Source organism: Limtongia smithiae, assembly GCF_038497785.1.
Source record: "Limtongia smithiae strain NRRL Y-17922 unplaced genomic scaffold V1518scaffold_7, whole genome shotgun sequence".
Taxonomy (NCBI): domain Eukaryota; kingdom Fungi; phylum Ascomycota; class Lipomycetes; order Lipomycetales; family Lipomycetaceae; genus Limtongia; species Limtongia smithiae.
Window position 1 is genome coordinate 685,389 of NW_027117628.1, and position 11,997 is coordinate 697,385.

At 50.7% G+C, this 11,997-nt stretch overlaps 6 protein-coding genes across 6 annotated transcripts; 5 read left to right on the forward strand and 1 right to left on the reverse strand.

Moving 5' to 3' along the window:
- The first annotated feature begins 28 nt into the window (after nt 1–28).
- V1518DRAFT_418295 (uncharacterized protein) lies at nt 29–1,392 on the forward strand. Its single transcript, XM_066904504.1, has one exon. It carries the CDS (start codon nt 104–106, stop codon nt 1,349–1,351), a length of 1,248 nt encoding a protein of 415 aa, XP_066759206.1. The 5' UTR covers nt 29–103; the 3' UTR covers nt 1,352–1,392.
- Nucleotides 1,393–1,544: 152 nt separating this feature from the next.
- On the forward strand, nt 1,545–3,231 carry V1518DRAFT_418297 (P-loop containing nucleoside triphosphate hydrolase protein). The gene is made up of 2 exons (XM_066904505.1): nt 1,545–1,689; nt 1,800–3,231. Exons 1-2 carry the CDS (start codon nt 1,614–1,616, stop codon nt 3,050–3,052), a joined length of 1,329 nt encoding a protein of 442 aa, XP_066759207.1. The 5' UTR covers nt 1,545–1,613; the 3' UTR covers nt 3,053–3,231.
- A 165-nt stretch (nt 3,232–3,396) lies between these two features.
- V1518DRAFT_451942 (RAI1 like PD-XK nuclease-domain-containing protein) lies at nt 3,397–4,859 on the forward strand (the record flags this gene model as incomplete). Its single annotated transcript, XM_066906518.1, has 3 exons — nt 3,397–3,924; nt 3,986–4,073; nt 4,129–4,859. 3 exons carry the CDS (start codon nt 3,397–3,399, stop codon nt 4,857–4,859), a joined length of 1,347 nt encoding a protein of 448 aa, XP_066759208.1.
- V1518DRAFT_305569 (uncharacterized protein) lies at nt 4,664–7,551 on the forward strand. The gene is made up of 2 exons (XM_066901103.1): nt 4,664–5,370; nt 5,433–7,551. Exons 1-2 carry the CDS (start codon nt 4,975–4,977, stop codon nt 7,125–7,127), a joined length of 2,091 nt encoding a protein of 696 aa, XP_066759209.1. The 5' UTR covers nt 4,664–4,974; the 3' UTR covers nt 7,128–7,551.
- Nucleotides 7,552–7,634: 83 nt separating this feature from the next.
- V1518DRAFT_418301 (D123-domain-containing protein) lies at nt 7,635–9,241 on the forward strand. Its single transcript, XM_066904506.1, has one exon. It carries the CDS (start codon nt 7,718–7,720, stop codon nt 9,077–9,079), a length of 1,362 nt encoding a protein of 453 aa, XP_066759210.1. The 5' UTR covers nt 7,635–7,717; the 3' UTR covers nt 9,080–9,241.
- A 470-nt stretch (nt 9,242–9,711) lies between these two features.
- Nucleotides 9,712–11,405, reverse strand: V1518DRAFT_438273 (RNA recognition motif 2-domain-containing protein; the record flags this gene model as incomplete). The annotated part of the gene is made up of 7 exons (XM_066906349.1): nt 9,712–9,783; nt 9,844–9,971; nt 10,024–10,075; nt 10,233–10,314; nt 10,368–10,398; nt 10,448–11,108; nt 11,172–11,405. The coding sequence occupies 7 exons, from the start codon at nt 11,403–11,405 to the stop codon at nt 9,712–9,714; spliced, it is 1,260 nt and encodes a 419-aa protein (XP_066759211.1).
- Between the last annotated feature and the right edge of the window lie 592 nt (nt 11,406–11,997).

Genomic DNA, 11,997 nt, shown 5'->3' on the forward strand with positions numbered 1-11,997 from the left:
AGCTCCGGAAACGCAGAAACTACAGGCGAACCCCACACCGCACATCCCCACCGCCTCCTCCGCCCTTGCCGTTCCCACACTGGTGTCCGTTGTCAACTAGCCCATGTCCGTCGAGCAGCGCGCGCCCGTGGCGGACGTCGCGCGTGCCGTCCCAGATGTTGACGCCCTCGCACCCGCAGCAGTGGCCCCAACAGCTACAGTCGCACCCACAACCACCACCCCCTCGCCGGCGCTCTCGGCAACTGCACGGGACGACGCGGTCGAGCGCGACCAGCGCGATGGCCTGGCTGCTATTCGTGCGTTTCTTCAGGGCAAGACTGCGTACGACGTGCTGCCGGTGTCGTTTAGGCTGATCGTGCTTGATACCTCGCTGCTCGTGCGCAAGTCGCTCAACATCCTCCTGCAGAATGCGATCGTGTCGGCGCCGCTGTGGAACTCGCGCACCTCGCGGTTTGCGGGTCTGCTTACGTCGGCGGACTACATCAATGTTATCCAATACTACTACCAGAACCCGGACAAGATGGACGAAATCGACCGGCTGACGCTGGACGGCCTTCGCGATGTGGAAAAGGCCATCGGACTTCAGCCTATTGAGACCGTCTCGATCGAGCCCTTTCGTTCGCTCTACGACGCGTGTCTACGTATGGTCATGAGCAAGGGCCGTCGTATCCCGCTGCTCGACTACGATGAAGAGCATCAGCGCGAGATTGTTCTCTCTGTGCTGACACAGTACCGAATCCTCAAGTTTCTTGCTCAGAACTGCAAGGAGACTCGCATGCTCCGCAAGCCGTTGCGCGACCTACACATCGGAAACTACCAGAACATCGCAACCGCGACCATGGATACACCTGTTATCGACGTCATCCACCTCCTTGCCTCTAAGGGTATCTCCTCTATCCCCATTGTTGACGCCGACAACTTGCTGCTCAACGTCTACGAATCCGTCGACGTCCTCACTCTCGTCAAGGGCGGCATATACAACGATCTCAAGCTTACAGTTGGTGAGGCTCTCATGCGCCGCTCGAACGACTTCGAAGGCGTCTACACCTGCACAGACATGGACAGGCTCGACACCATGATTGATACTATCCGCCGCTCACACTACCACCGACTCATCGTCGTCGACGGCAAGGGCCGGCTAACAGGCATCGTTACGCTGGGTGACATTCTGCAGTATCTGCTGCTTGGCGATAGGCAGCCTGACGCCATCGCCCCAGTGGATCCCTCTTCCGATCTTATTTCCCCTTCTGCTACTACAACCACAACCGCTGGCGAAGGCGCCCCACAAGCCGCAGAACCACAACCGCCACCCTCGCCATCTGCCGAACCATCACAAGACACTCCACAGTAGGATTCTCCTATATATAGTATAATATAGCGTCTTCTTAGCTCCTTTTCTCGTAGTCCGCACAATAGTTAGCCGACTGCAGCTGGCTCATCCTTGGGCCCTAACCCGCAACGGCTGTTGTCACGTGGAAAAGGGCTAGGGCTAAGGCAGCACGGCCGAAAATTATTTGGTTTCGCGATCTTTTTCGTCCTCGTCCCGCGCGTCGCAACTCATCCTCCACCATCTTCTCCTCCCCTTGTCTGTCTCCAGCCACTTACGCTGAAACATGACGTCCTTCATGAAGTCGCTCTTGCCCGTGGCGCGTTATGCCATGCGCTCCGCGCTCTCCGCGGCCTCGCATGGTGAGTTTCCACCGCCTGCCCCCTCCCTGTTGCGTCCTCCTCAACCCACCGCACCGTCGTTTTCCGTTACCTCCGCTGTGAAGTGTTGCTAACGACTGCCTTTGCATCAGTCGAGTCATGCGCCATGCGTCAGACCGCTGCAGCGCGCGGCATGGCCACCTTCTCCCGCGACAAGCCCCACGTCAACGTCGGCACCATTGGTCACGTTGATCACGGCAAGACCACCCTCACCGCCGCCATTACTAAGGTCCTTGCCGACCGGGGTTTCGCTCAATTCAAGGACTACTCCTCTATCGACCGTGCGCCCGAGGAGCGCGCTCGTGGTATTACCATCTCCTCTGCGCACGTCGAGTACGAGACCGAGAACCGCCACTACTCCCACGTCGACTGCCCAGGTCACGCGGATTACATCAAGAATATGATTACCGGTGCAGCCCAGATGGATGGCGCTATTATTGTCGTCGCTGCCACCGACGGCCAGATGCCCCAGACCCGTGAGCACATCCTGCTCGCTCGCCAGGTCGGCGTCCAGCACCTTGTCGTTTTCGTGAACAAGGTTGATACCATCGACGACCCTGAGATGCTTGAACTCGTCGAGATGGAAATGCGTGATCTCCTCAGCACTTACGGCTATGATGGCGACAACGTCCCTGTCATCATGGGTTCCGCTCTTTGTGCTCTTGAGGGCAAGCGTCCCGAGATTGGCGAGCAGGCTATCCTCAAGCTCATGCAGGCCGTCGACGAGAGCATCCCTACCCCTCAGCGTGATCTCGAAATGCCCTTCCTGCTCCCTATCGAAGATACTTTCACCATTTCTGGCCGTGGTACCGTCGTTACCGGTCGTGTTGAACGTGGCACACTGATCAAAGGTGCTGAAGTTGAGCTCGTTGGTTTCCATGATCAGCCCATCAAGACCACCGCCACCGGCATTGAGATGTTCCGCAAGGAGCTCGACCAGGCCATGGCTGGTGACAACTGCGGTATTCTCCTCCGTGGTATTCGTCGTGACCAGGTCCAGCGCGGTATGGTCGTTGCCAAACCCGGGACCATGAAGTCGTCGCTACGTTTCCTGGCTTCATTCTACATTCTCACCCCCGAGGAGGGCGGACGCAAATATGGCTTTGGTGCTCACTACCGTCCCCAGATGTTTATCCGCACTGCATCCGTTACTGTATTGATCCACTTGCCCAAGGGCCAGGAACTCGGTGAAGATGGTCAGCCCCGGCTCGTCATGCCCGGTGAGAACGCTGAGCTTGTTGTCGAGATGACCAAGCCTATTGCAATCGAGACTGGTCTGCGTTTTAACATCCGTGAAGGCAACAAGACCGTCGGTACCGGCATGGTCACCCAGATCCTAAACTAAGATGCTAAATGTCATTGGTATTGCCCGTCTAATCCTACGCTTTTATGGTAACACCAGCTTCGCGCTGCGACCCCCGGAATTATTTATAACCCTTTTGTCTGTATATATGTACATCTAGTTTCGTGCTTGACTACATCGAATCAATATTTAGCAATAAAAAATATCGCACAAACTTCAAACCTGTTAGACCGCTATAGTTGCTCACCTCCATCCCTTTCATCGCATCTTCGCGAGTTACCCAGCCTCACCTATTCACGTGACTTCCACTTTTGGCAAGTTGCAAACCTTGCGGGAGACTTGCGAGAAGCGACATCGCGACCGAAGACGAGAAGCAGATCCAAGTCATGGCAAGCAACAGGCACCCGCTTTTCCAGCAAACACCATGGACCAACCATGGCGTGGTTGCGGGGGTCACGAACTCGCACAGCGGTCTCGGAGGCGACAGTCATGTCCCTCATTCAACCGAGAACCAGCTTATCCTACCAATTGCGAAAACGCGGATACGCGGTCATGCGATGCGGCAACCACGTGAGATTACGTGTTTTTCACTTGACAATAAGCGGGACATACATTTGGACGAGTCGTCGCTAAGTTATTTCTATCTCCGGGCGGAGGACTTGACCGCCGCGGGCGGTCCTGGCGGCGGCGGCGTGAGTCTATCAACGGGTTTTGAACAGTTTCAGAAGCGCGATGATAATATCGATGAACATCTCGACGGTCTATTGCTGGCGCTGGTTGACACTGAGCGCAAGGATCCGAAACGCAGGAAAACGACGGGGGATATTGTCACTTGGCGTGGCATGCTTACGAAGCTGCTGTGTTTGCCGTATAGCAAGAACGACGGGTTCGAGATGAACGCTATGGCTTTTGATGTGAGTCTTACTTTTAGACTGACAAGGAGAACATATTGCTAATGGTGCGATGATACAATAGGGCCAGCTATTTATTGAGGAGAATCTTCCGTACAAAGTCGCGACACAACGGAAGCAAGATCAGCGAGGGCAAATGATGACATATTGGGGTACGCAAACATTCTTTTCATATTATGTAAAAGTAGCTCACACGAAGTCTAACAGGTTACAAATTCGAGCAAATCGCAACGATTCCACACCAATGGAGCGAATGCACGCGCGAAGAGATCGAGACGCGCACATCGAGGCCAGTCAACAACAACGCGCAGTACTGCTCAGTTGTGAAAACCGGTCTTGGAGATGTACGTCTTATTATCGCCGGCGAGGTCGACTGCGTCTACGATTACAAACCACAAAAGTTTACGATGGAAGGCGAGGTCGTCGGTGAGGATGATGATCCATTTGATAATCCACTCGACCACTACGTCGAGCTTAAAACTAACAAGGTGATACAATCTGACCGGGACGCGATGGCGTTTGAAAACAAGTTATTCAAAGTCTGGGCACAGTCATTCTTACTCGGTGTTCCCAGAGTCATCGTCGGTTTCCGCACTGAGCAAGGGTATCTGCAAACATTTGAGACGTTTCAAACTCACAAGATCCCCAGTACAGTCAAGAAATCAAAGTTTGCAAACTCGTACACGACATGGGACGGCGTCGACGCGCTTGCGTTTTTGGCGGCGTGCCTGCAGTGGCTCAAGACGAACATACTCGCGCCCGCGCAGGCTGCCCAGAAAGCTGCCGGTAATGAGGAGGAAGATATTACTAAAGCAGTAGTTTGGCGGATACGATACCTGCCGCGATCGGATTATTTGATACTATCGCGGACTGAGCTGCCGTCGTTTTTGCATCCTGATTTTGTGGAGTGGAGACGTGAACGACGGACGCAGAGATGAAAATTGTCTAGTTGTTTTAAATAATGTGTGTACCGTACAGTAGTTGCAGTGTGGCCTAGTGGATTTCGTAGGTCGTGAGGGTGGGCAATGTTGCAGATAGCTTCACGCGTTGTGGATGTCGTCCGCGGAACCTATGCGACTTGCCCTCACGCATTTCCCACAACCTCTTTGCGAGACTCTCGAATTACAAACACCTACGCGACTTGACAGCTTGAATGCCCAAATTGAGCCACTCGTCGCGTCATGTCTAACATGCGCCCATCGCAATCAAGGTCCAAATCAAAACAAGAGCCGGCCGAATCCAAATGTACCGGACATGCTCAAAATCAGTACAATTGAGTCATTGACGCTATCTTGTTTGTCTTCTGCTCACTCCGCTATCAATTCATGTGCTGCTTTTGTGTGTTGCTTCGGATATTGGTCAGCTGCTTGGTGTAACTACTGTTATACCACTCAAATGATGTTTGGCTCGCTGATGAAACGGCAGCGAAATGCCGCAGTACGAGTTGAGGTGCGCTTGCTTCAGATATGGAGAGTACATTGCTAGGACAGAAACTGATAGTCACACTGCAGCCTGAAATCTCTGAAACGGCGTCTACAGACTACGCCAGTACACAAGGTCGCAAGGAGAAGAAGACTACTCTGTTTGGCCGAAGGACTCCTGGCCACCGCTCTAGTAGCAAGTTTTTGCACGCGAGTTCACCATTATCCAGCGAAAATTTGCCGATAACCGCAACCACTAAGGCCATACAAGAAGTACCATTATTCGATACTACCTGCTCCGGCAAGAAGCGACGCGACTTTGCCGCAACTATTCGTGCATCATGTGCGCGCATCACGGCGCACAAGTTCAAGTTCAGCGATAAACGGACAAAGATACCGAGTAAGAACGGTAGCAGCAAGGCGCCGTTGAGTAATTTGTTCGCGACGGCAGATCCAGTGGACAAGACTGTGGTGATGCGCATCCCCGACATGCGATTCGGTCTGTCGGAAGCACCGGATACGGAGACGTATGTCCGAATTCCAACGAAGTATACCGGGGATGTACTTGAAATTAATGAAATACCCGGCGAAGATGAGTGGGATGCTTTTGTAAATTCTGTTACGAATGCGTCAATCGGTGATATTTCTATCCCTAATACTCCTGTGGCTGATGCACGAGCTGTGACTATTACTGCCGCAGCAGTCTCTGTTAATAATGCTGCTACTAAAATTCTTGTTGCTGATACCATAGATTTGGATACTTCAGCTATGGATACTTCTGCCGCATTGGACGTTTCAAGTGTCGACTCTTCTGTTGCTGAAACTTCTGACGTCGATATTGAAGTCGTTGATACTTCTGGTGTTGATACTTCCAATATCGATACTTCCGGTGCGGATTCTTCCGCTGGAAACGGTGCAGTCGTTGATATTTCCATTTTGGACGCTCGCGTTGACACTGGCTCCATTGATAGTTTTAATGGTCTCTCTCCGGCTCTTAACATTTCTGCTAATGATTCGACAGCGCCTGTGTCTGCTTCTGACGTGAAGATTTCTGCTATCGAAGTTGGTGTTGTCAACGCCTCTGTACCTGATGCTCCTGCATCATTTTCCGTTGTGGAAATTCCTATCATTGACATGTCCGTTAATGAAACAGCTACACCTCGTAACGTGTCTAGCATGTATACACTACCGTCGGCACCATTACGCAGCCCTGACAAGTTCTCCGACAACCGTCGCCCTCTATCTTTGATCACCGATGTAGAATTACGTCGCGAAATATCTCGAACCGAAATCTCATTTGGAGAATTCATTTCCACGCCGTTTCTGCTTTCAACATCACCTGCAGTCGACACCTGTGCGTCTTCGAATACGAACACGTCTGTTGAGGACGATGACGGCATGAACCATGACTACGGCGATGGCTTACTAGGCGCGTTCATGTGCTCCCCACTTATTTCGACGCCTGATACGATTCATACCACACCACTTGAAACGCAAGACGAAGGCATGCTTGATATGCCTGTAGTGTTTCCCAAGGCTGTCAATGACTCGAATTCGCACGAGGACACGACTGACGCGGTTGCGGAGTATAATCCACTTTTGCAATCTTCTATCACTATTGAGTACAGCGAAGGTCAACAATCAACTACTCTAAATTCTCCTTGCAGCGCAATCTCGGTTTTGATGACTGCTTGCTGCGATGTCATGTTTAAGGCGATTGGGTACATTTCTGGAGCGAGAGAGTACGCTGCTTATGTGAATAATCAACAGTGTACTTTATTGTAACTTCCTTCAGTTGCGCGCTTGCACTATTTTTTGAGCATTTTAGCAAAGAATGACGGAGAGCGCTGGAGTTTAACCTGGTCTGGTGACTTTGACGCTGTGGTCCGTTGTGATATACTTTGTGGACGGTACCTTCAGTTGAGGCGAAGTCGTGTTCACTCGGTTTCAAGCAGCTTTGACTATATATTTTGCCAAGCGTGGTGTGAAATATGCATCACACAATTCGTCCGTCCATGCTGACGGGCGTGGGTGTATTCCACAATGTCGACTCGTCGTCTAGCAGAGGCCGCAAAGCGTAATAGAAATCAAGTAACAACTAGGTCAGTATAATTCTACAAAAATCTACAATCAATTCATACCGCTTGTCTTAGAATAGTCAAGATTGAGTCGCAATACCGCTTGGTCTTGTCTTCTTCAGTTGTTGCGTGCAAGCACTGATCAGATCACCAAGGGCCGAAGTCCAGTACGTAATTATTAAGGGTTAGGTCTACCTCTGCCAAGGGCATCAATATCAAGATCACCAAGTTACTTCATGCTCGCGCTCTACTATCTTCGCGCGCCGCTGCGGGACATATAGACAAATAGAAAGCACAATGAGGCCATCAGTATCGGCGCTACCAGATACCCCGCCACTGTCGTCAGACGACGAAGCCGACAACGGCACGACCATCAACGATTTGCCCACATCCTCTTCTTCACATCCGACATTCCCTCCCCTCACCTGCGCACACCTGCGCAACTGCACATTTTCATCATGGAGCGAGCGGTACAATCATGTAACCCCCAAAGCTACCGTTATCAAGCCCGTCGGCCGCGCGTTTGTGGAGTACTTACTTTCTGATGGGATCATTTTGCCGCCGGACGAGACGAGGAAGAGCAACGGCAGTGGGTGGAGTAGTGATGAGTCAGACTGGAGCGACGAAAGCGAACACGACAGTGACTTTGATGACCAGAGTTTTCCAGACGGGGAAAGCAACAAGGACAACAACGACAAGAAGAAGTCCAGCAACACCACCGCCGCACGCGACCCGTCCATTACTTTCCCGCATGTCGCCATTGAGATCTCTCGCGTGCTCAGCAAATATGGAGCTGTCTGTCCGAAACTGAACTGGTCATCTCCGCGCGACGCGGCATGGATCACGACCACTAACACGCTCAAATGCGTCACCGCTGCCGACGTTTATCTCGTGCTCAAATCGTCCTCATTCGTCACCCATGATCTTCTACACGCCTACGACGACTGCGTCGACATACCGGTGTCATCAGCTGACGGTGAAGAGGTGAATAAATTTCCCGGCGCACCGGATCCAGAGGAGATCGAACTCGTTCTTCGCAAATGGATCGATATCAATCCGTCTCTTGAATTCCGGTGTTTCGTCGCCGCCCGCAGTGTCATCGCCATATCCCAACGCTCCGAAACATTTTTCTCATTCCTTACACCACTGCGAGACCACATTTGCGACCACATCCTCGGATTCGCAGATTCGGTCATTCTTCAAACATTTCCCGACAAGGAATTTTGCTTTGATGTCTACATCTCGAAACCAGAGACGCCAGAAGCGCGCGTCTGGCTTGTCGATATTAACCCGTTCGCCCCCAGCACTGATCCGCTTATGTTCACATGGCTCGAGCTGCTCGGGCTATCATCCGAGGCTACCGCTGCCGCAGAGTCTTCGACAGATCCGATGAAGACTATACCCGAGTTACGGCTCGCATCTCAAGATGACAGCATTCGCTCGTTCTCTGCCAAACCATTCTCCGCTCATATGATGCCAAAAGAGGTAGTCGACGCGGGCTGCAAAGGAGGGAGCGGTATGGCGGAATTTGCTAGGTCTTGGAAACAGTTTTTGAATAAGAAGAAGCGCACCACCACAGACGCTGGATCTGACGTAAGCGATGCAGATTCCGAACTCAGTACCAGCGACAATGATGATGGAGGCATTGAAGATATATAAAATACGAATTGGATAAGAGACATAATTCTCATTTGCATATCTCACAGCAAGAAAGCATAGTTATGATAGTTCCACTTCACCAGCAGTTCTCAACCCTGGTTAGCAACAACAAATATAGCAAGGTTCATCGCTGTATGCAAGCCCTAGCATACAGGATTTAGACTCGAAACTCACGCATACACTCACATCTGACCCCACCGAAAAAAATGCCCTGCATAAACCCTACAAAAATCACATAGCATATCAGATTCAGAAACACGCATAAAAATGTCCAGTGCAACCATGAAAATATGCCCATCAAAATCATACATTAAACAATAATTAATTCCCTTCAAATAGTTGCACAAAACGAAAAATATCATGCATAGTTGTGAAAAGCGCAACAGGAACAACAACAAAACATTCCTACACAATAAAAGACAGAACAGAACAAGTTGTGCATACTGTAATAGCATTCTGATTACCAATAAGCAAAAGCACGAATGAAAACCTACCAAATGAAGGTTAAAGGGTTCCAATAATAATACTACCACAAACAATCAGAAACTGAAAAGAACGAAGGAAAAAAACAACAAAAAACAATCAATGTCGTGTATTTCAAGGTATTCAAGTCAACAGTGTTCTTGTTGTCTTCAAAAGTCCGCTAATTCAAAATCTAGACACGCGTCGCCAATTTCCACTGTTGCTGCCCGGCGGAAAAAGTCCTGGATCACTCAAAGGTAAGTAAAGATTGGAAGATTGTGAGGGATAGGAGAGCAAAACACTTTACCAATCTGCTGAATGCTAGCAATAGATCGCAATTTGCGATTCAAGTTGTTAGGAGGCGGGAAATCTTCTTCCTGGCCCTTCAGCGGCCCGTCTGAAAAAAATATCTTCGGCCTGTACGCCTCATCTGAACCCAACTGTTAGAACACATCGTTGAAAGCCGCGGCTATCCGTGTCACCTTGATCCATGACGCTCGAGTTTCTGAACTTTTCGATGAGACACTCCTTGCCCTGAGTAAACTGACGTGTCAGTACAGCTGCAAAATCGAAGTCGCCAGCGGGATACTTATATGTTCGCGTAGGAAATATCGCAAATTTTCTCAGAGTTGAAGCGGTTCCTGTAACGCGGTCAGGTCTCGATCGTTCATACTACCCAATGGCAGGGCACGAACCATTTAGTCCCAGCGCGCGCCTTCGCAAAAGTGATAATCGCTTCAGGAGACGTGAACGAAATAAATGCGTATCCAACACTAGGGAAATTTAGCACCTTCTAGATTGACACAAACATCCAGATTATACATACTTGCACTTATTCAAGAAATCAATTCGCAAATCTGAACTGATTAGTATCACGTTGTACAGCATGTTATTTGCAGAACTTACACAAAAAGTCATATGTATTCTTGTTAGTCACGTCAATGTAGTCTTTCAGCATTCGCTGATCGACCTTGTTGGGGATGTTACGGAGCATGAGCGTAGTGCGCGTATCAAGGCCACGTGCAATGCGCTCTAGGTCCACAACATTGTTCTTCGGCACGGTCGCGCTCGTGAAGATGCTATAATTGCGCACAACCGACTCAGAAGCTCTTTCGACTTGAAATGTCAAATAACTCTCCGTATCTTCCGGGTCATTCCAGTCAGAGAGAGGCATGCGGCGTCCGCCACGCCCCACAGGAGCCCCATATGCTTCAGATTGGCCGTAGCCTCCGTAGGAAGAACGGGATAGGGAATTCTCGTATGAATTGCGACGTAGGAGAGAGCCAGAAGACTGCGGGAGGTCACTCAAAAGGTCGTACGAGTATCCGTTCAGAGGACTGGGAGGCTCAGAGTAGCTCTCGGGGAGACGGTTAGACCGATCAGCCAAAAATCCTCTAGTCGAAGGATGTGTGGCGCGGACAGACTCAAACACAGGCGCGTGTGCAGATAGCGAGGACGTGCGGTAGTGGTGCTTCGAGTCCGTTGAAGAAGTAGTAACGTCTGATCCACTGGAACTGGATCTGAAAGACAAGTCCGCATCCTTGAACGAAACGTAAAATGCCACATCCTAGAGTCAAGATGTTAGTAGGCTTAGATTCGCCAACGGGGAGAGAGACGAAACTGTAATTACATCGATGACTCGACCATTAAGAGACTCTGCTGCAGCGCCAGAGTGGCGTATATCGAAGAACTCGCAGGCAATGCTTGTTTCGTTCTCGGTACGCAAAGTCTGAATATTGCCGAAGGTAGGTAAATACTTCTCGAGAATGCTCCTAGCGTTGGCTACAGTTCCGTGATGAAAGAAGATGCTGAGCTCGCCTTCATTCTCAGATACAAATGGTATGTCGATGCCGCTGTCGCACATTTGCATGAGATAGCTCTTCGGGAAAAACTGAGGCCGCAAGGGATATCCCATGATCGGCTGCGAGCAAAGGGCCTTATAGGCCGTGACGGCATGACGAAGGTCATAGAAACCGACGATGACGGTGCCATTGAGAGTGACCTCGCGCGAGTAGATGCCCCTGAGTTCGCCGAATGCCTGGAGACGCCGCACGGTTAGTTGATGGCAACACCACACATTATACCCAACTTACACGAAACTTGTCGGTGAGGACGCTGGAATCCGCGGTTTTCGGAAGACCGGATATCTTGAGAAAGCGGCTAGGCGACATAACGACGGATGAAGAAGAATGCGAGTCGTTAGGAACAAAGGACAGTCGCGCGTGCTCTTTCACCACCGAGAGGATGTTGGTGCGATCTTTCAGTGCCGGCTTTGGTCGGATCTCAGACTCCGCGGAGAGGAAGCTCTGCCAAGAGCGCGAGCCTGAGGAGACGGAACTATGCATACTGTGACCATCAAAACTGGCTGCGAGATCATAACGCGGCTCGGTTCCGAAAGACGAATCCGTACCGGGCTCTGATTTGATACCAAATGGTGCGAAGGTATCTGATGGCTG

Bases quoted from the DNA above. Each gene is read 5' to 3' on its own strand.
- V1518DRAFT_305569 (XM_066901103.1), top strand. From the start codon at position 4,975: ATGTCGTCCGCGGAACCTATGCGACTTGCCCTCACGCATTTCCCACAA. The intron at 5,371-5,432 runs GTGCGCTTGCTT...GTCACACTGCAG, and splicing joins ATGCCGCAGTACGAGTTGAG to CCTGAAATCTCTGAAACGGC.
- V1518DRAFT_418301 (XM_066904506.1), top strand. From the start codon at position 7,718: ATGAGGCCATCAGTATCGGCGCTACCAGATACCCCGCCACTGTCGTCA.
- V1518DRAFT_418297 (XM_066904505.1), top strand. From the start codon at position 1,614: ATGACGTCCTTCATGAAGTCGCTCTTGCCCGTGGCGCGTTATGCCATG. The intron at 1,690-1,799 runs GTGAGTTTCCAC...CCTTTGCATCAG, and splicing joins GCTCTCCGCGGCCTCGCATG to TCGAGTCATGCGCCATGCGT.
- V1518DRAFT_418295 (XM_066904504.1), top strand. From the start codon at position 104: ATGTCCGTCGAGCAGCGCGCGCCCGTGGCGGACGTCGCGCGTGCCGTC.